This window comes from Centruroides vittatus, unplaced genomic scaffold, assembly GCF_030686945.1.
Source record: "Centruroides vittatus isolate TY-2023 unplaced genomic scaffold, ASM3068694v2 contig_5, whole genome shotgun sequence".
In the NCBI taxonomy this organism is placed as follows: Eukaryota; Metazoa; Arthropoda; class Arachnida; order Scorpiones; family Buthidae; genus Centruroides; species Centruroides vittatus.
In genome coordinates, this window is record NW_027122286.1 from 4542936 (window position 1) to 4566691 (window position 23756).

At 29.4% G+C, this 23756-nt stretch overlaps 1 protein-coding gene across 3 annotated transcripts in view; it reads left to right on the top strand.

Annotated features, from left to right (window-relative positions):
- Positions 1 to 23756, top strand: part of LOC136978249 (flotillin-1-like) — a 43902-nt gene that overhangs the window by 17733 nt on the left and 2413 nt on the right. Inside the window, exons 4-11 of one of the 3 annotated variants that reach the window (XM_067273932.1) lie at positions 92 to 235; positions 303 to 440; positions 2081 to 2176; positions 9989 to 10108; positions 17150 to 17364; positions 19608 to 19653; positions 21742 to 21879; positions 23540 to 23704. In XM_067273932.1, coding sequence (XP_067130033.1) covers positions 92 to 235; positions 303 to 440; positions 2081 to 2176; positions 9989 to 10108; positions 17150 to 17364; positions 19608 to 19653; positions 21742 to 21879; positions 23540 to 23704 — 1062 coding nt within the window. The remainder of the gene's footprint in view (positions 1 to 91; positions 236 to 302; positions 441 to 2080; positions 2177 to 9988; positions 10109 to 17149; positions 17365 to 19607; positions 19654 to 21741; positions 21880 to 23539; positions 23705 to 23756) is intronic. The other 2 variants (XM_067273933.1, XM_067273934.1) reach the window with 2 other exon arrangements.

Below are 23756 nucleotides of genomic sequence, written 5' to 3' on the forward strand. Positions count from 1 at the left end.
TATTTATTTTTTTAAGCTATAAAATATTTATAATTTTACTTTTGACTATATTAATTTATTATAGTTAATATGGGTAAAATATTTTAATAAGGTAAAAATCCAAGGACAGAATGTAGAAATGTTACGTGCAGCTTGTGAACAATTCTTAGGTAAGTCGGAGAATGAAATCAGAGCAATTGCTCGAGAAACTTTAGAAGGACATCAGAGAGCTATAATGTGTACTATGTCTGTCGAGGTAATTTGAAATTTAATTACATAAATTATTATACTATATTTCACAGTCTTATAAAATAATTTTTAAGGAAATTTTGTTTTCTAAGGAAATATTCAAGGATCGTAAAAAGTTTTCTAAGCAAGTCTTTGAGGTTGCATCATCTGATTTGGTAAATATGGGCATTACAGTTGTCTCATATACCATTAAAGATGTAAGCGATGATCAGGTAAGAAAAGCAGTTAAAATATGATTCCAAAAATTTTAAATTAAAAAATACCAAAAAAGAATTTAATAAATTTTATCAATTATATAAATATATTTAATAACACAAATGAACATTTCAGTCTTTGATGATGATGATGATGTATTCTCTAAATAATTGACTGCACAAAATGACCAACTCTTGCTTTTCCTCAAAACTGCTATTTATCTTACTACAAAAAAGTTTAAGGATAATAGTTTTTATTTTTCTATATTCCATCAGATCCAATTTAGTAACTTACAGAGTTTCTGGGAAAGCTCAAATTACTTTTTAGTTATGGGTTTTTTCTTTTCCTCTCTACTTGGAGCTAATAGTAAAGTCAACTAAGCTACTGTTAATTTAATGAAGTAAGCAATACACCTTTAAAAGTTGTTAAGGTTAGAGAAATGTTTAATGTTAATTGGGTCAAATGTTAATGTTTCTCCAACTTTTATCCATTGTTACTTCATTAACTTAATGAGTTTGACTTTGAAAGGGATTCTTTATTAATAAGAATTAAAATATCTTTAATAAATAATATTAAAGATTTGAAATTCTTATCCTCAATAGTTCACTGTAGTATTTGTGTATAAGCAAACAATAATGTCTAATGTTTTCAAAACTTTGCATTATGCTTAACAGCTATAAAAACTTTTCCAAAATTTTAAATGTTTTCATGTGTAGTCAACGCATCTTGAAAAATAAGTCTCGATTATGAATTAAATAAAAACTTACTTCAAAGTTTGTCAATGCTGTGTTGGCAAGCCCTTTAATGATGGAAGTCCAATGTTCTTTGAGATGAGTGTTTAAAGCTTGCCAAGTAGCACCCATATATTCTAAGTTGGGCTGCAATTTTCAAATTGTAGACCTATAAATTCACACTGGCATCTGCCTGTCCTTCCTTTTTTAATCTTAAGAGCAGAGTTAGATGAAAGTGAATACTAGATATGAATGCTTAGGGACAGGAGGCCCCAATTAATTATATACAGTACTAACTTCCAGTCCAAACTGGAAGTTAGTATATAGTTAATGTTTGCACATTATTTCAATTCAAAAATTTTTTCCAGAATAGAGTTAGATGGATGACTGGCATGACTCTGTTGTTAACAGGTAAAGTGTGATATACAGGTGCAAGACACTATTAAGATCAAAAGCATTGTGACAAAAAATTTCAGCCTGACAATTATTTATTGTGACATCGTCACAATAAATAATTGCTCATTGTGGTTGGCTCTATGATCCATAATAGGGATAGTATATATACCAGGTTGGAAGTGCATATCTGGATTTCTTTAGCATTGCAAAGAGGAGTAAAAATGTATGACTTCTGAAAGGAAATTGGAAGTTATTATTTATGGCAATCTCTTTGTCCTTGTACAATCAACTAATACATTAAATAAAGATGATAATTTTACATTAAATAAATTTAATAAATTCTTAATAATTTATTGATTAATTTTCCATTTCTGTTTAATATAATTAATATTTAATTAATCAGATTTTTCAATGAATATACAAAAGAAAAAATTAAAAAACATACATAAAGGATTTATTTTTTGTTAATTTGAAATTTTTTAATATTTTATTTGACTTATATATAAAGAATATTAATTAAATTGTATTAGGGCTTCTTAAAAGCTTTGGGAATGGCTCGGACTGCTCAAGTAAAGACAGATGCTAGAATAGGAGAAGCAGAAGCAAGGAGAGATGCAACGATTAAGGTATGTTGATAATTTTCATTGCAGCACAGCATTCTTATCATTAATTTTTAGGTTCTTACTAAACGTTTTATTTCTAAACAGCATTATTATGTTTAAAAAATTTTTTTAGTCTTCTATTCTTCAAAATGACATACTTTTTCACTTCTGTTTAAGTGTTTATACATTTACATTTAGTTATTTTTGTTATATTCTGTTTTATTTATATTTTCCAACTTCTCTATATTTTAAATAAACTAAGGCCAGTCTTCGTCAATTCTTATTGTGTAATTAATAACTGTATTAGAATTGCATACTGTCAAATAGAATAATAATCTATAATTATTCTGACTATAATTGGGATGGAATGCCTCAAGAGATAAATTTATTATATATATTCTCTTATTAAAATTTTATCAAGAAATATAGATGAGCATTGTTCACAGTTTATTAGTACGTTATCAGTGATAGTGATTTGGTGGCTTGAAAAAAGCACATATCTCAAAAATCTATCTATAAAATTTTATATCAAATTTAATAGTTGGGTTGATGTAGAAGGTTTTCTATAGTCAAACCAAGCATATTTTTCAGATAAATTTGTTTAATAAGTTATAATCATTTGTAATATTGTTACAAAAAATGTACCACATTGTAAGTCACAGTTTATTTTGCTTTGTAATTAGCATTGCTTTCATGGTTTCAATATTTAATCTTGGCTTTTTTTGACTCAGGAAATTCAAGAGTGAAAATATTCTTTCTACTGAAAATGTAGTTCCTGGAAAACAAAGGACTAATTTTATTAAGTTATTAAAATCTTGGAATTTAAGATCCTTTTCACGCATTTCATAAATATTTTAGCCTGTCTGTCAGCTCTACAACATGTCTAAAACAAATCCATAACAACAAAAATGGCTTTACATTAAAAAGTCTTCTTGGTATGATAAAATGCAGTGAGATGTCCTGTTATCATTTATGTCAAATGGATTCAAAAGACAAAGTTGCCTACAGACTCATTCATTTCTGCATGTGGATGGAGTATAATATTGTTTACATGTCCATCAGCTTTCAAAAATCAACTCTATGCCAATAATTGTTTAAAATATGTATTTGAGAGGATGTAGCTTAGATAATCAACAGTAATTAAGTGTTTCTGACTAAGAAGACTAAATACTTTCTTGTATTGTCTTTTTCACTTTTCATATTGTTGAGACATACGATATTTATCAACAACCAATTTATTGAATATAAAAATACTAAAGTAAATATATTATAATAATTGTATTCCTGATTGCTATGAACAATTAATTACATACAGAAGAGTTTATGACACAAAAAAATTTAATGCAGTGATTTTATAACACAAACAAGATTTGACACTATCCAGACAAAATGGAAGAATGTGTATATAGGATAAATAAAAATAGGAATGAAAATACAGTGGAACCTCGCTTAACAAGCATAATTCATTCCAGTCTTACTTGTCATGCGAAACACTCATTAAACGAAACAATTTTTCCAATAGAAATTAATGTAAAATGCGATAATGTGTTCCATGCCAAAAAGTATACTCAAATATTTTATGTATAATGTTTATTCAAAGAAAATTATACAATAAACATTGTTAAGGAGCATGAATCATCATCTTTTTTTGTAGCGAGGAATGAATCAACCTGAAATGCAAATTCGATTTGCAGAAAACCAAAAAAAATCGGATAATTTGTCCAATAAACACACCAACTGATATGCTAAATTCTTAGGCTATGCAAAGGCTATAATTAAATATTAGAAATTAATTAATTTGACTAGAGGTAGGCAATTATGTTTCCATCTCCTATTAAATTTAATAATTATAAATAGTTAATTTTTATTTCAGACATTTCTAAAATTTAATTTGGAATTGGTCATTAAATTTAATACAAGATGGCAGCATAACTATCTACCTCTAATCAAATTAATTAATTTCTAATATAAAATTATAGCCTTTATGTAGCCCAAGAATTTGGCATATCATTTGGCGGGTTTATTATATAATGGACTATGGTTGTTGATGTTTATACGTAATATGCATTGGAAAAGTTTGGAAAAATGTATGATCACAAGCAACACTAAGATGTTAGCTGAACGAGTGCTAGATGGAGCATGCGCACAATCCAGGACTTCCCTCTCCTGGCCACTTGTTATGCGAAAATTTGCTCGTAAGCAAGTCATTTTTTCACAATTTATTTTGCTCATTATGTGAAACACTTGTTATGTGAGGTGCTCATTAAGCGAGGTTCCACTGTAACAAAGAAATTAGAAGACAAATGGTGAGTCAGAACTATTGTAACTCACCAAATCTTTTGTTCAGATTAGGTGACTGTGGGCAATTTTTCCTTTAAAGATGATCTCCAAATGTTTATTCTGATTAATAAAGTCCAAAAATCTTTGCACAAATGAATACATTTTCCCTTACTCTTGTAGACTTGCAGGCAGTTTAGATTATAAGATGCAGAGCAAAGCAGGGTATGGCCAATGAGGGATGTAGGCTGAATCAAGTATATTTGACATGTACTCAGAATTGGCAAAACATGAAAAGCATCCCATTGTTACTCACAAAAAATATGGCCTCTTTACTGTATATCTTATCTTGTTTAAAATCAGATTATTATTTTCATTATCTAATTTAATCTATTATTAAATTTAAGATTAATTATAATTTTAATCAAGTACTAGGGCTCTTCCTGTGACTAAATTTAATGGTCCAATTAAGCAATTTGCATTGCTTTGTGACACTTTCCATAGTTGTATTGCAATTCATAATTACTCTTTATACAAACAATATGAATTTTATATATATTAATTAATTAACTGAAAAATAATTTTTAAGAATGTAATAAAGAGTAATTGATGAACAAAAGAAAATGGTACAATACATAATAATTTGGAGAAAATTATATGATAAACATTTTTACAAATAGACAAACAGCTCTTAACTTAATTGACTGCTTGGAAATTGTAGTTTTTTAATGAAGTGGTAATGTTTGACTTTTAGCACTTCATAGTGCATAAAATATTAGGAAAAAGAAAAAAGAACATAGGCTAACCCCTTAACATCATAAAAATCAGAATGAGAAAAGTAAGAAAGCTATATGAAAACTGTTTGTCTAGTAATAAAACAGACTGTATGATCACTGTAGATAAGGCTTACATCTACTTAGGCTACTGCAGTAAGGAGAGGAAGATACTGTATGCTAAATGTGAAATGTTTCTGATGAGAGACTGGTTTACTGCAATGAAAGATGGCCAGAAGGCTTCATGATCATAGGGAAATGATGGGCTTTGGAACTCTCATTAGTGAAAGAGTTAATGCAGAATACTATATGGAGGAGGAGTTAAAGCCATACTTAGAAAGAAAAGTTTCATTGTATTCTGGTGAGTTTCACAAAGTCACATTTCACCATGACATGGCATCCAACCACATGACTTCATATCTTGAAAGTTAAAAGCCTCAACTGGCATCAACTATATCACAAATAGGAATATCCTCTGATATATTACCAATGGATTTCTACAGCTGAAGTTTTAAAACAACACCTCTTACTCAGAAAAGCCAATATGATGGAAGGCATCTGGAAAGTTTGCAATGATGAAAGTTTTTAATACTTAGAGAAGGAGGTGCAAGGCTGTTAATAGACTTCATGAGTTGTACATCGAGCAGCCCAAGCTATTCATCACCAAGTTTTGAGAAATAAAAATTAAGAAGCAAATTATGTCAAATTTGCATGAACACACACTGTATCAAACTGTAGAGAGTATGATAATTATATTTAACATTTAATAAATATTCTCTATAATCTTTATTTAGATAATATTGTTTTATAGCAATGAATTGTATAATGACATTAAATAAATTTTGTAACAATATAAATTTTTTCAGCTTTTAAATACACTAATAAAATCTGTCAATATTTTAATTAATTGAATTTATTTAAATCTTATAATAAAATTCTATGTATCTTTTACAAATTTCTTATACTACATGTGAAAAAAACGATAAGATTGCTATTGTATATTCGAATAATTCGGTGGCGGAAGGAATGTCGAAACCGGGTCAGTTTCTAATCAGCCAGATTATATAGGCATTAGCACATGCGGTTTACAGTGCACCAACCTCACCCGGTTTAGCTGGTAGAAGCGACACACTCGTAAAGAGTACAGCTTTATATCCCGGAGCGGTTGTGGGCTGTTATCCGCCTGCCTGTCAACTTCCAAGCAGCCAGATTATAGGCATTGGCGCATGCGCTTTACATAGCACAAACGTCACGGTTTAGCTGGTAGAAGCGACACACGCGTAAAGAGTACGCGACTTTATATCCCGGAGCGGTTGTGGGCTGTTAGCCGCCTGCTAGATATTCGGCCACCCTCGCTCCGATTATGTGAATAACAAGGAGACTAGATCAACGGCGGGCAACCCGCGGGCCAGCTACGGCTGGCGAAAAGTTTCTATCCGGCCCGTGAGATCTTTAATAGATTATTAAATTGGAAAAATAACTAATTAATAGTTATTTTTCCAATTCTTTGTAATTTTCGAAAACGATAAAAGAAATAAATGTAGTAATTAACTTTTTATTTATTTATTTCATATTTGCAGACTAAAAAAATTACGAGTCACAAGAAGGCGTCAATTAACTACTACAGCGCGGAAAAAAACGTAAAATTTATTCTGGCCCATGTTATAAAAAGGGTTGCCCACCGTAGACTAGATTTATAACTTAACCCAACCGATAGGAATTTACTGGCACGTTTTTATGATAGTTCTGTATAGTTGACAGGAGTTTTAAAAAACTCCATTAAAATATTTGATATATTTATTCTGCGTTTATTCCGCTCTCCCATCTTATATTACTTACGGATTTCGATGTTAAACCGGTGACATTACGATTTAGTATGTCCCATCTGTAAGGGGATGCAGAAAAAACGTGTACAATTCTAGTACAGTGTTAAAAATTAACTGTTACTTTGGCAGCATCATTTACAACCAAATTTAATGAATGAGACGTACAGTACATACAATGGTACAAAAAAAAAGCTCTAGAATTTATTTTTCTTAAATTTACGATTTATATATCCGTTGTCATAAAAATTTGTGTTTCCACTGTTTTCCCAAGACTACAGATATTCAGGTACAAAGTAACTGGTTTCGACTTATTTCTACTTAAGAAGTGACTAAATAATTAAGAGATTAGGGAATGGGGACATAAATAAAATCCTGTTGAAAGAGCCAGAATTTTACTTCAACAAAAGCTTAACAGAACCAATCACTCGCTCAGTACAGTGGGAAACTGATTTCCGTGTACACCTGGTATTAAAACGAATTAGTTAGAAAACGAATGACTATTAAGTTTAACATAGTTAGATTTTTACAGCTACGGTGAGAAACGTTTAAAATTTACAACAGCCCTGTGGCGTCCTTTGAGATATACTAGTGATGCGACAAAAGAGGCATTTGACATTGACCGGTATCGGCACCCTCGGGATTTGGCACGCACACACTCACTACACACCTACCTGGACCGTCACTAGTTCCATCCATTAGCTACTCGTATCAAGATATTTGACTAAGTGGATTGTTTTAAGATTTAAAAAGTAAAGAATATTTTATGTTATTTTTATGTACGTTTCTTTACAAAGCTATATTTTAATTATAATTTTCTTTAAAAGTATATTAATACAATCGAACAATACATTGTACCAGGTATGTATATCCATCGCACATTTTATTTCACCGAGTAAGTTTTTATAATTTATTTTTAATTTTAGCCCTTATATCGTGGCTAGCGATTCAGAATGTAATTGTGATATTAAAAATACATTTAGAGAAGTCTACAGTTTTTACTGGCTTATCGAACAAATGAATGCGAATGGACCCTAGACCAGTGATTCTTAACAGGGGGGCCGCGGCCCCTGGGGGTCCGTAAGAAGTTTGCCGGGGGCCGCCAAATTATGCAAAATTTCCTTCGGAATATAATAAAAAGAAAATTGATGTATAATCCGAATATCGTATTCAAAAGTGAAATAAGAAAGATAAAGTTTTTCTATTTAGTTTTTATTTATTTATTTTGTATTTCTTCCTACATACAACTTTGTTAGTACAGAAGAAATAAATGCAAATATGCTATTTACTCCGCAGTATTTACTTCTTTTATTCCAAAGCAATTTTAAGAAACTATTAATGCTTGGAATTTTAAAAATAATTAGGAAAAATAGTAGGCTTTGAAAATTTAAATATTTTTGCAAAAGTTATGCAAAATCCTTACGACAAGTGGGCGTTTTAGTTTTAGTTTAGTTTTAGCATCGACATTGGATCGATTTATCGACATGTTTCTTATTTTATTTTCTGTTAAAAATTAATGAGTTTTCATGTTTAATTGTGGAGTTTGAATGTTATTTAAATAGATAATGAAATAATAAAGTTATGATTTACATTTATTATATAAAAAATAAAGCAATAATAAAAAAAATCAATTTATTATAGATAAATTATCAAATATAAATTATTATTAAAAAAATGGGGGTCACAAAAAAATTATGAAATATTTGGTGGGCCGCGAGTATAAAAAGGTTAAGAACCACTGCCCTAGACCATCACTGACGCGCAATTAACTGTTTTGCCCCTGGAAGTCAGGCTTATGTCAAATTTGCATGAACACACACTGTATCAAACTGTAGAGAGTATGATAATTATATTTAACATTTAATAAATATTCTCTATAATCTTTATTTAGATAATATTGTTTTATAGCAATGAATTGTATAATGACATTAAAAAATTTTGTAACCAAATATTTCCAAATTTTTTCAGCTGTTTAAAAATACACCACAAAAATCTGTCAATATTTGGTGAATTAATTGAATTTATTTAAATCTTATATATAAAATTCTCCTGTCACAATTTTTGTTACCGTACTCCTCCGAAACGGCTTTACCGATTTTTACCAAATTTTATATGCATACTCAGTAGGTCTGAGAATCGGCTACTATCTATTTTTCATACCCCTACACCATTTCCCCCTTTCAAAAATATATTTATATATGGATTAAGGCTTTTATGTCCAACAGATGGCGCTAACTTCCGACGACCTAAGTTTGCTTTTCTGTGAGGAATTCTGCTTTTATGTGAGAATGGACTGAAGCAGATCATTTTCTATCTATCTATATAAATAAAATATTTAATATAACGTATAATACGTATAATATAAGTATAAATAAAATATAACGTTCGTTTGTTCCTACCGATTCCTTTGAAATTTTGACACAACGTTGCATTCGAATACGCACGTGTTTTTATATAATATACATGTCGAAATTCCCCCCAGTTGGGGGAGATGGACGGGATTATGGCTTACCATGAAGAACTCGGCTTCTATTATACTATTTTACATGCGGTTTTTTGCGTTTTTAATTGCGTTTTAATAGGTTATGTCAACAGAATATACACTAAAAAGGGATTTTTCGATATTCCCCAGCGGGAAAAGTGACGGGATTAAGGCTTACTGTGAAGAACTCGGCTTTTATTATACTATTTTAGATGCGTTTTTGATTGCGTTTTAATAGGGTACGTCAAGAGAATGTACACTAAGAAGGGATTTTTTGAAATTCCCCCCACGGGGGAAGTGTTATACATTTATAATAGATACATTTCGAGCCACAACAACGCGTGGCCGGGTCAGCTAGTAAATTTTTAAAATTAATCTCTATTATATTTGGAAAGAAAACAAAATCAAGTCTGTAATTTTTTTTACATAGAAGCATCATTATTTTAAAAAGTAAGTAATAAGTATATTTTAATTATTTTAGGAAGCTTTAGCAGAAGAGGAACGAGTAGCTGCTCGATATCAAAATGATACCGAAATTGCCAAAGCACAAAGAGATTTTGAATTAAAAAAAGCTGCTTATGATATGGAAGTGAATACAAAGGTTTGATTTTAATATTGTTTCTTTATTTGTATAAAATAAAAGCCATTACATCTCATCAAATAATGTTTATAGTTAAAAAACTGTTATCTATATGTTTGATTTTTTATGCAAAATATTATCTTAAAATAATTCAAAGAATAATAATTAATAATAATAATATTGTTGAATATTTTGTTATAAAAAGTTTTATAAAGAATATTTTATATAATTCTTTGTTTTTTTCACATAAGTATAAAAATATCTACATACATATAAAGGAATAAGCATTGAAAAATGTCACACATAGCCAGTCAGAATCAGAGTTCCATCTACATTCTTCCAATCATACAAATCTAACATTGTACTTCAGCAAACTGGAAGTACCATCATTATTTTTCTCTTGCTTCAAAGATTTAAAGTCTGTACAGTGTGGAGATCACAATAATTGGTATTAAGATGATTGTGAAGGTAGATGATTACCATGTGAGAAGGACAAAGGAAAGCCAACTTAACAAGTTTATATACAGGTAGAACATCGATATATACAAAATTTACAAAGTTGTTCACTAGGTCACACATACAGTCACTTACGAACTATACAGGTACATGTACAATGAATTTTATATAGTACCAGTCCTTTTGGCCAACCCAGACACGTGAGTCTCACACAGAAACTAATTCTCGGGAAATGTCCACTACCAACAATTGATTTAAACCAAACAAATGTTTCAATCACCCAGTTAACAATTCAGCCAATGCAAACCGATTCCTTCACTTCTAGCCTGATATTATAAGTCTGTCTAGATATTGCTTCCAATACACAACACAGTTCCTCAGAACACCCGAACACACACAAAGAATAAAAAAAAACCCCTCACAGCCAATCCGTGATTCTGCCAACTCTTTATACAACCCAAACAACAAAAAATAAATAAAATTATGTATAGCCCAAAACCTGACCATTATTGCTGAAATGGTACAACAGCACTTTTTGATTTAAAAGTCATCATAAACTGATTTTGCACATATTTTGACAGTAGTTATATATTTATTAAATATTTCCTTAATTACTTTTGTGTTTGTAGTTGTTTGAGATGAAAATGATTTCTGTTCCCAATGATAATAATGACAGCAAATCCAATTTCACTATAGTGCAGTTTTATTTGTCTTTTAAAATTTACTTACATGAATTTTTAATTAAAATTTTACATTATAATTTTCTATCCCAAGTATTCATCTTGTGCATAGTCAATCAATGCAATTATTCTTTGTTTTATAATCATAGAGCTGTCCATAAATTATTATGTAGTGGGTATATAGGTAATTGTTACAATGCATTACAAGGTGATGAAGCTTTTTTTATATATATATATATATATATATATATAAAGTTTAATATTTCCTTCTTAGTATTCGAGTGTCATTTCTTTGTAGGACCCTTGCATTCCCTCACCAATTGTGAGACCAATCTTTACCGGTACCATACTCACTACAAGTTACAGGCTTTTAAGTCTGCTGATACCAATATATTTGATAATTTCCAATACACTAGGTACTAAAATAACAAATGCAAACTAGTAAAATAGTAAAATATAGTTTATTCTCAACTTTTCACTGGTCAAGTTTACTTTGATTGTTTTTGTGAATATCACAAATATCAGTTTAATTATTAAGCTGATACTTGTGATATTTTTCTGTTTGTTTGATAATTAAGTCAATATTCGTGATATTTTTTGCCATGATTATGCAATCCCTAAGAATTAGGGTTGTATAATGGTAGGAGTCAGAAAAAAGGAAAATAAAATTACACTAACAAAGCCCAAGGCCAATTGACATATTAGGACCTTAAAGGCTACACATTGCTCATGACTGTGCTACTCCTTTCAAGATGAAAGGCTAGATATGGATCCTCTAAAACAAATCTTGCCCATCTATCTTTTTGATCTAAATGTTGTTTAGATAAAAGTACTTACATTGAAAGTGACCTCCTTTGGACATTACATATGAAAGCAAAAAAGCGTTTCATATTTTCCCAACTGCCTGTATATATCCTTTTTCTCCATCCTCCTTACTGGGTTTATCGCCCCTATGAGCATCAAGACTAAAGAAAAAGTGAAATGATGAGAACAACAGAAATATATATATAACAATTAACTATAACTAATTATATTTACATATAATTCATGGCAAGCATGAAAATTAAAGACATCTACTATGTCTTTAATTTTCATACCTGTTTACAAATATTTATCAGGTCAGTCCATAAGTCCATGCGCATTTTTATGACCTTGAGAAAAATCTTGTTTTGCTGTTAAAAATGTCAGTCTAATGTGATAATTTTTACACTGAAGTGTTAAATTGGATCTCATTCATATAATACAGTTTAGAATTTCAGTTGTTTATTTTCGTTAAAATGGAAGTAACGGATGAATATAAAAGACACGTTTTATACTTTTTATTTTTAAGTGGTGAGAATGCTACAAATGCAGCCAAAAAAATAAATACTGTACATAATCAAATTGTAATTAGTGCAAGGACTGCACAGAAGTGGTTTGAAAGATTTAGAAACAATGATTTTAGTGTGGAGGATAAGGCTCGTACTGGAAAACCCGTTAACATTGATGATGATGCTCTCTCTGCACTAGTTGAAGCAGAGCCATCTTTAACAGTTGATGAAATTGTGGAACGTTTAAATTCATCCCATGGAATTGTTCATAGACACCTACAACAAATCGGAAAAGTTTCAAAGCTAGGAAAATGTGTCATGAACTGTCAATAGCTAACCGACAACAACGTGTAAACATTTGCACGTCTCTTTTATCCCATATTCAGGGTTCCTACGCACCTGGAAAGTCAGGGATTTTCATTAGTTTTGGAAAAAGTCATGGAAAGTCAGGGAATTTGTCGAAAATTGTCAAAAAGTTAGGGAATTTGTCGAAAACTGTCAAAAAGTCAGGGAATTTGTCTCCTTAACTGCCTTGTTGATTTCGTTTGCTGAATATGGCTGACTAAGCATAGCCATCTACAGGCGGCAAGAAGTAATGCAATCTTTAATAAGAATATATACCAGAATCCGTTTTTAATCTGAAATGGCTCTTTTCACCGTTCTGAAGCCATATAATTTTACAGTTGTGGATTAATAACAGGATAAACTACTATTATGTAATAGTGTTTAATTTTTAATTTTAATAATTTAGCGATTATAAAAAGATGAATTTGTTAATTAGAATAAAAAATAACTAATTAAAAATTAGTTTACAAACTTTTAAAACTTGAAATCGTAATTTATTAGATTGTTCATTTCAAATAGCTAGATAGATCAGTAAAAATCCGTGATTTAATTGTTTTTCACGTTTAAAACATTACTATACAACATAAAAAATTATAAATAGCTACCCGACATTTACAGTAAAATGCTGGCGCCGACTAGTAGTTTTTTACATTTGTTGTTACAACTTTCCTTGAAAAGAACTGTACTGCAAGCGTATTTTTCCTCCTCTCCCGTTAATTTCCGCAACTTCGATACATAGTTTAATAATTAGTTTAACAGAAATGATGTTGGGTAACAAATATCCACTGATTTTGGCAAATTTAGGCATCATACTTGTAATAGATATACTGTAGTTATCGTTTTGAAAATCAACTAGGTAATCCGATAGTTTAACCAATGTTAACTTGCTTATAATTAATTATAAATTTAAAAAGCTGGTAAATTTTTAAAAAATGAATTAAATTACTAAAAAAATTAAAATAAATTTGATTAACTTTTGTGCGAAACAACAACAACAACAATTTTTATAGTTATGTTGCAAAAGAAAAAGATTTGTAGTTACGATTCTATGCGCTGAACTTCTATATTTTATTAACATATAATTGTAATTTCGTTTGATGTTTATTTATGTACACTCAAACCTGTTTTTGTGCGGTATATGAAAATTTCAATCAAATTGGAACATAATTGACTTCTGTAAAATTTTTTAAAACTCTATTGGATGTTTTCTATGACATCAAGTTTTTTTCATTTTTTATTAAGTAAAATTTTTTTCTCTTAGCTTTTTTTCGGTCCCCTGGTATTTTAATAGCATAAAAATCAGAAATATTGTGTTAAATGTAGACTGCAGGTGTGAAATTTCACGCCTTGTTAAATGAAAGAATAACACTTCCTGCAGCTATATTTATCAAATAAAAGTATTTTTTAACGATTACTTTTAACTTTTTATATAGCTTTTCTGTAAAACCACTTTTTGGAAGGGTGTTTATTTCGCGGGAATTATTTCCCGGCAAATTTTTTAAATGTTAGATTCGTATTTAAGTGGAAATAATTAATATAAAAAATAAACTTCTTAGAGGATTTTTCCCCCATTAGGGATTGCAGAAAAAGGCCCAAGGAGTTAAAAAAGCAATTCCTAGTTATTTCATACGATTTTGAGTTATTTTCCACGTGAGACATTTTTTATGCGGTCCTCATTCACAGCATAAAAAAATACTTTTTGTGTTGCGAAAAGTATTTTTTATAGCTACTCGTGAAGTTTCCTGCGATTTTTTTTTTTTTTTTTTTTTTTTTTTTTTTTTTTTTTTTTTTAATGCGTTTTCTCTTATGTGGCCCCTATCCACCGCACAAAAACAGGTTTGAGTGTATTTATTTTATTTAAATTTTATACATTTTAAGAATCCTAATTTTCGTAATACTATAACGTCATAGGAATACAAGTCTCACTAAAATAGAAAAACGTAAAAAAATTAAATTATTAGATGAAAAAAAAGGAATGAGTAAAAATTTTTTTATAGAAACTTGAGAAATAGTCAAGACAGTGCAGCTCTCAAGATCGATCATTTGGATTGGAGTTGAATTTTCCATTGTTTGAAAAGAATTTTTAAGTACAGTACAGTACTATTTGTATATCAAAGAATACTGTTTGTTGATTTTATGCTATCTTGTATTTACTAGATTTACATACAAATAATATTGATAAATGATGATAAAATAAAAAGCTCATGTTTCATTTGTAAATTGCTTATTTTTTCATTACATTGAAGTTGTGGATTCTATCATACATTTTTCTACAGGATATATGCATACTGTATTTTTTTAATGTGGCAGTCTTTGAAACATACAACTAGGCAAAAAGAGGGATAGATATACTCGATGTTCGCAGTAAATAAAATGCTGTTTTATTATGTTGATATTCCACACTGTAAGAAATGTGAGGGTCAGGTAATTTGGACAAAGTTGGTCAGGGAAAATCAGGGAAAGTCAGGGAATTCAAAACAAAAATTTGAGTAGGAACCCTGCATATTGCTTTAGAACCTTTTCTTGGTAGGCTGGTTACTGGAGACGAAAAATGGATCCTCTATAATAATGTGACGAGAAAAAGACAATGGGTGGATTGCAACAAGCAGCCAAAACCGACTGCAAAAGGTGGGTTGCATCCAAAAAAAATTATTTTGTCTGTTTGGTGGGATATGTCAGGTGTAATTCACTTTGAGCTGTTAGAACCTAATCAAACAATTACAGCTCAAATATATTGTGAGCAATTAGAGCGTTTAAATGAAAAATTGAAAAAAAATCGACCATTGTTAGTGAACAGAAAGCAGGTTCTCTTGCAGCATAACAATGCCAGACCACACACTGCAAAAATAACTGTACAGAAACTTGAAAGCTACAACTGGGAAATTTTACGTCATCCACCATATTTGCCAGATATTGCTCCCAGTGATTATCATCTTTTTCGCAGTTTGCAGAATTTTTTAAAAGGGAAAACTTTTGAGGATGAGAACAATGTAAAAAAGGCTATTTCTGAATATTTTGATTCAAAACCGAAATCATTTTACGAAGACGGGATTAAAAAGCTACCATCAAGATGGCAAGAAATTGTACAAAATAATGGTGAATATATTATAGATTGAAATAAAATTTAATTAAAATTTTTGCTGCTTTTTTTGTAGATAAAAATATGCATGAACTTATGGACTGACCTGATATCATTAATTAATCTATGTTTTAATAACAAAAAAACAAACTGCTTTGTTGGAGCTCACTTTTACTTAGGCCACGACTCCACTAGCCGTAAAAGGGCCGTAAAACCCCTCGCCGTAAAAGCTTTTAATCACGTGACCATGATATTTTATGCCTGAGCAGGTCATAAAACCAATGTAAAAGTGAGTTGAGCAGTGTTCAACTTTCGAAGTGAATACGACCGTAAACTGGTACCATCCACCAATCAGAAGTCAGTGAAATCTAGGTCATCGTGACACGGTGCGAAAATAGCGGAAAACGAGCTTTTGTGTACGTTCTCTCGTGGCTACTCTAGAAGATCTGGAAAGATTTATCGAAAACATCCAAAAGTATTCATGTATCTACGACAAGAGGTATCCCGATTATAATAATGGATGCCTAAAACACGCGATATGAACAGCCAAAGGAAAATCCTTCAATTTAGAGGAGTATATAATAAAAAAGCTAAGCTTATAAGTGCTGTATATTATCTTAATAATATAATAATAAAAGTCAATATATGGAAGTAAAGATATTACTTTTACTACATTTGTAATTATAGTACAGAAAAAACTCGTAGAATATAATTATTGTCTTTATATCGATATATCACGTATACACCGTAATAGTACTGTCGCCGTAAAAAGCTTCGCTAGCCGGACCTCCACCGCAATCCGAGCGCAAACGCAAATAGGTCACGTGATTAAAAGCTTTTACGGCGAGGTGTTTTACAGCTAGTGGAGTCGTGGCCTTACAAAATAGTTTCTGGCACTTTGGAGAACCAAGTCCAACATCAGGAGATATACAAACTGACAATGAACTTTGTTTTCAAAAGTACTAGAGTATTTTGTAAATAAAAATGAAATTCATCAGAGCAGTTTGTTTTTGTTATTTTTAAAGAGCTTGGAGTTGTTTTTGCATTAATATATTTTAATTTTATAAAATACTGCTAAATTTTATTTAGTTTTTTATTAAATCAATATATTTTTTTTAAAATCTCTATTATATTGTAAAAGCAAATAGGTTATAAAACATTAAGGTAAAATTTTATTCTCAAAATTTTATAGAAAGCAGAATCTGACTTGGCATATAATTTGCAAGCAGCAAAAACACGTCAAAGGATTAAGGAAGAACAAATGCAAGTGAAAATAGTTGAAAGAACTCAAGAAATACAGATCCAAGAACAGGAAATTTTACGGAAAGAAAAGGAATTGGAAGCCACAGTTCGGCGTCCAGCAGAAGCTGAAAAATACAGATTAGAAAAATTAGCTGAAGCTAATAGGTAAGTTTATAAGTTTTAAATAATTTTGAAATAATTTGTTTGAATATTAATAAATACAAAAAATACATTATAGTTGCATGCTGTCTATAAGTCATTCATTGTATCTCAACATCACTGAAGTTAACTGAGAAAATTATCAGAATTATTAAAAGTTTATGAATGTAAATAGTTCAAACTTTTCCAGCAACAATATTTTATTAATCAAACATTTTTATCTGACTAAACAGTTATCTTCAGAATCAAACTATTAATGGATTGAAATGTGAAAATAGAATTTAAACAATTTTTTAAAATTAAAAATTATGAATTCTTATAACATTTTCAAAAAATAAAATATAAATAAAATAAAAATGCATTAAAGAAAAATACAGTTTGATTTATACAGTAATATTTAGATGATATCATTAATTTCTTAGTAAATCAACAACATTAAATTAATAAAATATATATAAAAATTTTCACATATTTTGAAGAAACACTAAACCTTCATTTCACTGTCCTTCTCAAACCTTCAGGAACAAGTCTCCAAAGGCAGGATCGACGTTCCTATTCAGGCTACTCGACTATTCATTTGCCTCAGTATGTAAAAACGTTTAAAAAACAGTCCCTATTTAATACTTTGTATTAATTTTAATATATATATTGTTTATTAATAAAGTATTGTTGCTGGAAAAGGTTAAAACATTTATATTGCACTCCATTTTATGGGGTTTATTATTAAAAGTTTATGTTTTAGCTTAAGGTTTATTATTTTATGGAAATTTATATAAAAATTATAATTATGCAAAAATCATATGTTAAGATATTCCTTCCTAGATACTGAGGAATTTCTTACAGAATTTGCATATGTTTCATCTTATTCTTTAAGTTCTTTCACAATTTGGATTTTGTTCAATGGATGTCTATGATTAGGGATATATTGTCCATACTCTTCCTATGCCACTCTTTGACCTGTAGAGAAAGTTTAAAATACAGTTCCACAGTTTTAGTTCTATTCCCCAAACTATCAGAAGCAAGGAATGATCCAGGAATATATTGTGAGGAAGCAATTTTTAATTTATGTAACGAAGTAAATAATAATACAACAGCTTTGTTGCTTTAATAATTACTTAAAATAAACTACATTAACTTAAACAACATAAAAATGCAACAAAATTAAAAAGTACCGCAATGATAAAAATATTAAAATATAAATGTATTATTTGAAGGAAACAAGCTTGTATTAACAATAGAACTCTAGGAAGGTGATTGACTCTGTTGTCCCTACAGATCTGTCCTTGATCAGAATAAATTCAGAGACATCCAATACTTACTTCAAATAAAACCTTTTTATATTTCATAAAAACTTTATGAATGAAACTTTCCCTATGTAGTCTCAGATATCTGGTATAATACATGCCTAAGATAAATTGTAAAATATTTCAATATTTCTTCATTTTTGAACAAAAGTTAATAAAATTTTGTAAAATTTTATAATGTAATATGTTTTAAATAAATTTTCATAATAATATATATAATAATTTATTATTTAAAATCATTTAAATATATCATAGATCAGTGTCACTATCTCTGCATTATAAACACACAGATATATATGAGTAAATCTCATATTCACACATTTAAACCCATAGGTCATGAGAAGACAACAGAACAATTCAAGTTAATGGCACTTGTACACTTGTGGTAGATTTCATTATTGTTCTTCCCAGTTGGTTTCCTTTAAAAATATGTATAATTGTTATGGAAGAACTTAAAGAATATTTGAAGATACTTATTATATAACACCAATACAGAATGGCCACAAGACTCTATGCATGCATACCACTAAGAAATTATACACTCCCTTTCATTTTCAATACAATTTTTTGTTGATAATTAGAAGTCAGTTTCTAATAGTTTTTGTCCTTTAAATATCATAAAGTGGAGTTGACAAATCTTTCTTTCACAACATACCAAAGTAATTTTTATTAAGTGTAAATTTTAAGGTAGTACACCTTATTAGATCCACATTTAATCCATTATTCACTGAATTTTTCATAGAACTATCCTCTAACTAGGAAACCCAATGGAAATACAATGTAATGCATAGGGATTTCGTGTCCACTCTGCACATTTATTGATCTAATAAGTTTAATTTTATATCAAGAAAGAGTGGAAATTATTTTATATAAGTCTAACTTTATATAATTATTGAAATTTTACCAAATATTGGATTACCTACAAATTTTATATTTATATTTTAGAAACAGAGTTATAATGGAAGCTGAAGCTGAAGCTGAAGCAATTAGGGTAATAATGAAATTAATATTATTTTAATATATAAAACAACTCTGATATCAACTTATTCATCCAAAACTGCTTTCTTCTGACCATCCAACTGTCACAATTTAGATGTGAGGTTTTATGGTACTGGAGAAAATGTCAGTCTCACATTCTTGTCCTTGAATTATCAACACCAAAAATCAAATGGTCTTTATGGTGCATCATTAAGTTGTTCTTTTAATTTATCCTAATGTAAATTTATTGTGTCTTAAGAAACTTAGATACAAAATTAGTTAGTTGTACAAATAAATATTGATATGAGTAAAAAACATATTCGTAATACATAAATTGATTTAATAAAGATATGGTTTATTGAATTTTTGTTATTAAAAAATTTTGTAAATACTAATTAGTTTCAGTAATTTTTCACAAAGGATTGGTATGTTTTATTTTTCTGAAGTGTCTGTCCTGCTTCTATCTGAACCATGCTATTTGTTTAAGCTTTCAGTAGACATGATTCAAAGAGCAAAGAAAACAATGTAGTTGTGTAATAAGGAACATTCCAAAGATATTAAATCTTAAGTTGGAGAGTTAATTTGCAAGATGATTAAAAAAAGTGTGTAATAAAACCTGTTCTTAAGTGAATTGAAAAATCCATCAAGTTATATTTTGAGTGACTGTGATCTATTGATACATATCTATGCCACATTTGTATAAAATCATTGATCTCACTCTCATGAAAATTTTTATGCTTTCTAATTAGGTAGTCTCACTCATGCACCAAAAGGACCCTTGGTAGCTCTGTTTTCTTTTGAAGTCCATATCTTTATTATTCTAAGACTTCTTATTACTACAATCAATTTCAAAGATGTTAACAGTGAAAAAAAAAAAAAAAACTTTAAGAATATTTGTCATTGTTGAAGATGTGATTTAATTTTTATTTATTTTGATTGTTTAGTGTCCCTGAAAATGGATGTTGGAACCAGAGAGTGCTAAGATAATAAAGTTATAAACTTCAATAAAGCTGCTTTGGGTGAATTAGTATTACTTATTATAAGAATCAATTTTGATATTACTTGTATATTTATGTTAAAATCAAAACTAATTTTCAGAATTTTCAAATGAATCAAAATGGAATTATATAAGAAAAAATTTTATTTATAAAAAATTAATATTTGGAATTAATATCAAAAATGATCAATTTATTTAAAAAGAAATTTAGAAAATGATTTGTTCAATTTCAGACTAATAGTAGATGCATTTGTGATATCATGTACACACAACACTGATTTGCATATGGTTTGTATATGCCATGTAACACTGATATGGTAACTCCTTGCTTAATAATGTCTTGTTAGTATGGCCTCTTGCCATTATTAACTTTTATATATATTGTAGTGCTACACTAGTATGTTGTTGTTTTCTGTACGCTTATATATCAATTTGTGTATATGAATTGTTTTCCATTTACCATGTTTGGGGATCTGTTTTGTATTGATGTTTGCGGGTTATTTGCCTGTTTTCATCATATCACCTTTCCTTGCTGCATCAGTCAAAGTGTTATTTCTGAATATGTTTGGAACTAACACTTTGTTATTAGTGCTGGGTAGTGGCATCAATTAACTGCAGTGCAGTGTGATTCTGCCAACCCTACTGTTTGTTGGCTCAGTTCTTTTGTCATTATTAAATTTGATTGTGTTGTTCTATTAAGAATTGTAAAGTCCTTGATTTCAATAACCTACTCCCAGACTCAGTATATTCCAGTATATCTGAGTACTTTACAATATGTTGTTTTTGGATTATTGATACAATAATAAATTCTTCCATAATAATAAGAAAAATAGTTCCTTATGCAATTAAAGATAATAGAAATATGTAGAAAATTATATCTATTGTGGTGTGCTAATATTGTTAACAGAATGATAAATTTTTATAATTTATGCTAAAATCAAAAAGTCATTGATTAATAGTGTTTATTATGTAAAAAAAATTTTGGATTAAATGGATAAATTTTGTTGAAAATATATTTAAACTTTGACTGAAATATAACTTACAAGTTAGTTTAATATAGTAATTACCAATTTTATTTATTTTAACAATGATAAATTATTATAGTTGAAAGGAGAAGCAGAAGCTTATGCCGTTGAAGCAAAAGCCAAAGCAGAAGCTGAACAGATGGCAAAGAAAGCTGATGCTTTCAGGGAATACAAAGATGCAGCAATGATTGATATGATGTTGGAAACATTACCTAAAGTAAGTAATGAGTATTAAGAGATTTTTTTAAATTTAAATATAAAAATACTTGTTTTTAGGAAAGTACTAATACATTTGTTTAAACTGAAGTTCAAAAGAAGAGTAATGAGACTGACTCTATAACTCAGAAGCTAACAGTGAAAGGACAAAAATATACAAACACTAATTATATTATCATAGTGTGGTAGATTTCATCTTATTTGCTTTAATTGGTAGCTGTATTCAATAACTCCGTAAGTAGGACCATTGAGAAGGAAGGGGAGCTGGAGATTTTTCCATGACCTGGAGAGAACTTAAGGGTGTGTAGTGATCTCTATCCCCATAAATTAATGCTATTTTTACTAACAAAAACAAAATTTTTAAAACTGCCTTTTTATTAACAAAGAAATATTCTACATAGTGCTGCCACCTTTACAAAATCACTGACCCGGACGGCAGGTCAGGTTTGTTTGAACAGAAGTTCCTGACGCATGTGCAATGTCATTTTACAATGCAAAGAATAATGTGCATGCTGGTTCTAAATCAGTTACAGTTAGGGACTAGGGACTTACGTAGGAGTAACGTACAAGCAAAAAAAAGTCGACAGGCAGGTTGCGCATTACACGTCAGCATAAACAGAGTAACATGGCGGAATGGCAGATGAGTTTCAGTGAGTGCGAGGTCTTTCATTGTCCAAATGGTGTAAATTTATAACAATATTTGCAAGAACTTTGTTTCATCATAATTTCACAATTTCTACAAAATTCCAGGACAAAATTAATAGTTCACCTGTACTGTCTGGGTGAAACCGGACGGGTGGTAACACTAATTAAAACAATTGTGCCTTAAACTTTTTGGTATTGGTTACAATTGATTTTTTTATTTTTGAATAATGAAATGAATCCAATTTAAACTGTTTTCTTGAAACAAAAGCTTTTTATAAAATTTAAGTGCTTTTGGACTATATGTTACTTATCACAAGTCATCAAGAGGAAGAATTAATAAACTTTGTGACAACCTTAAATATGATAATATTTTTCTCTATTGAAATCAGAATACCTGTTTGTTTTACAAAAGTTTTTAAAGATTTTTTTGCAAACTGTATAATTGAAAATATTCCAGTTAAGTTTTATTACATTTCTGCATTAGTGGCATAGCGAGGGGGTTGCAAGGGGGTGTACCATGCACCGGACCCCCCCTCTGTGAGTGGTGCCCAAATGGTCTCCAAAACAAACTATGTGTTTCTGGAGGGGGAGAGGGGTGCCAATAAAGTGTCGAGCACCAGTTATGTTTGCTACGCCACTGTTTTACATTGATTCCTATAATTATAAATAATGTAATTTTAAAGTGATAATGCAAAGAATCAAGAATATTTTGCAAATGAACAATTTAAACAGAGAAAGATATAGCTTTAACTAGTTAAATTATGAGAATTTTAAAATATTGAAGTTTACGAAATGATTTGTTTTGTAGGATTTTACTGTAAAGTTAAATTGACTGAAAGTTGACAACTATGAAGATAGAAAATTATTTTTCAAATAAAAAAATAATTTATTGGATATATAAATATAATTTATTAAAAATAATTAATATATTGCTTAAACTGATGTTTAAAAAGTATATAATACATATCTAATTTTGTAATTAAAAAATTAAACATGAAATTTTCTTTATTCTTTAGTTAACTGCAGAAGTTGCTGCTCCATTAACACAGTGTAAGAGAATAGTAATGATCTCATCAGGAAAAAGTGAAATTGGGGCTAGTAAACTTACAGGAGAAATTTTAGATATTGTAACAAAAGTACCTCAAGTTGTAACTCAGTTAACAGGAGTTAATGTGACAAACGTTAGTAATTTGTAAATTTATTTGGTAAAATAAGTATTTTTTAAATTTCTAA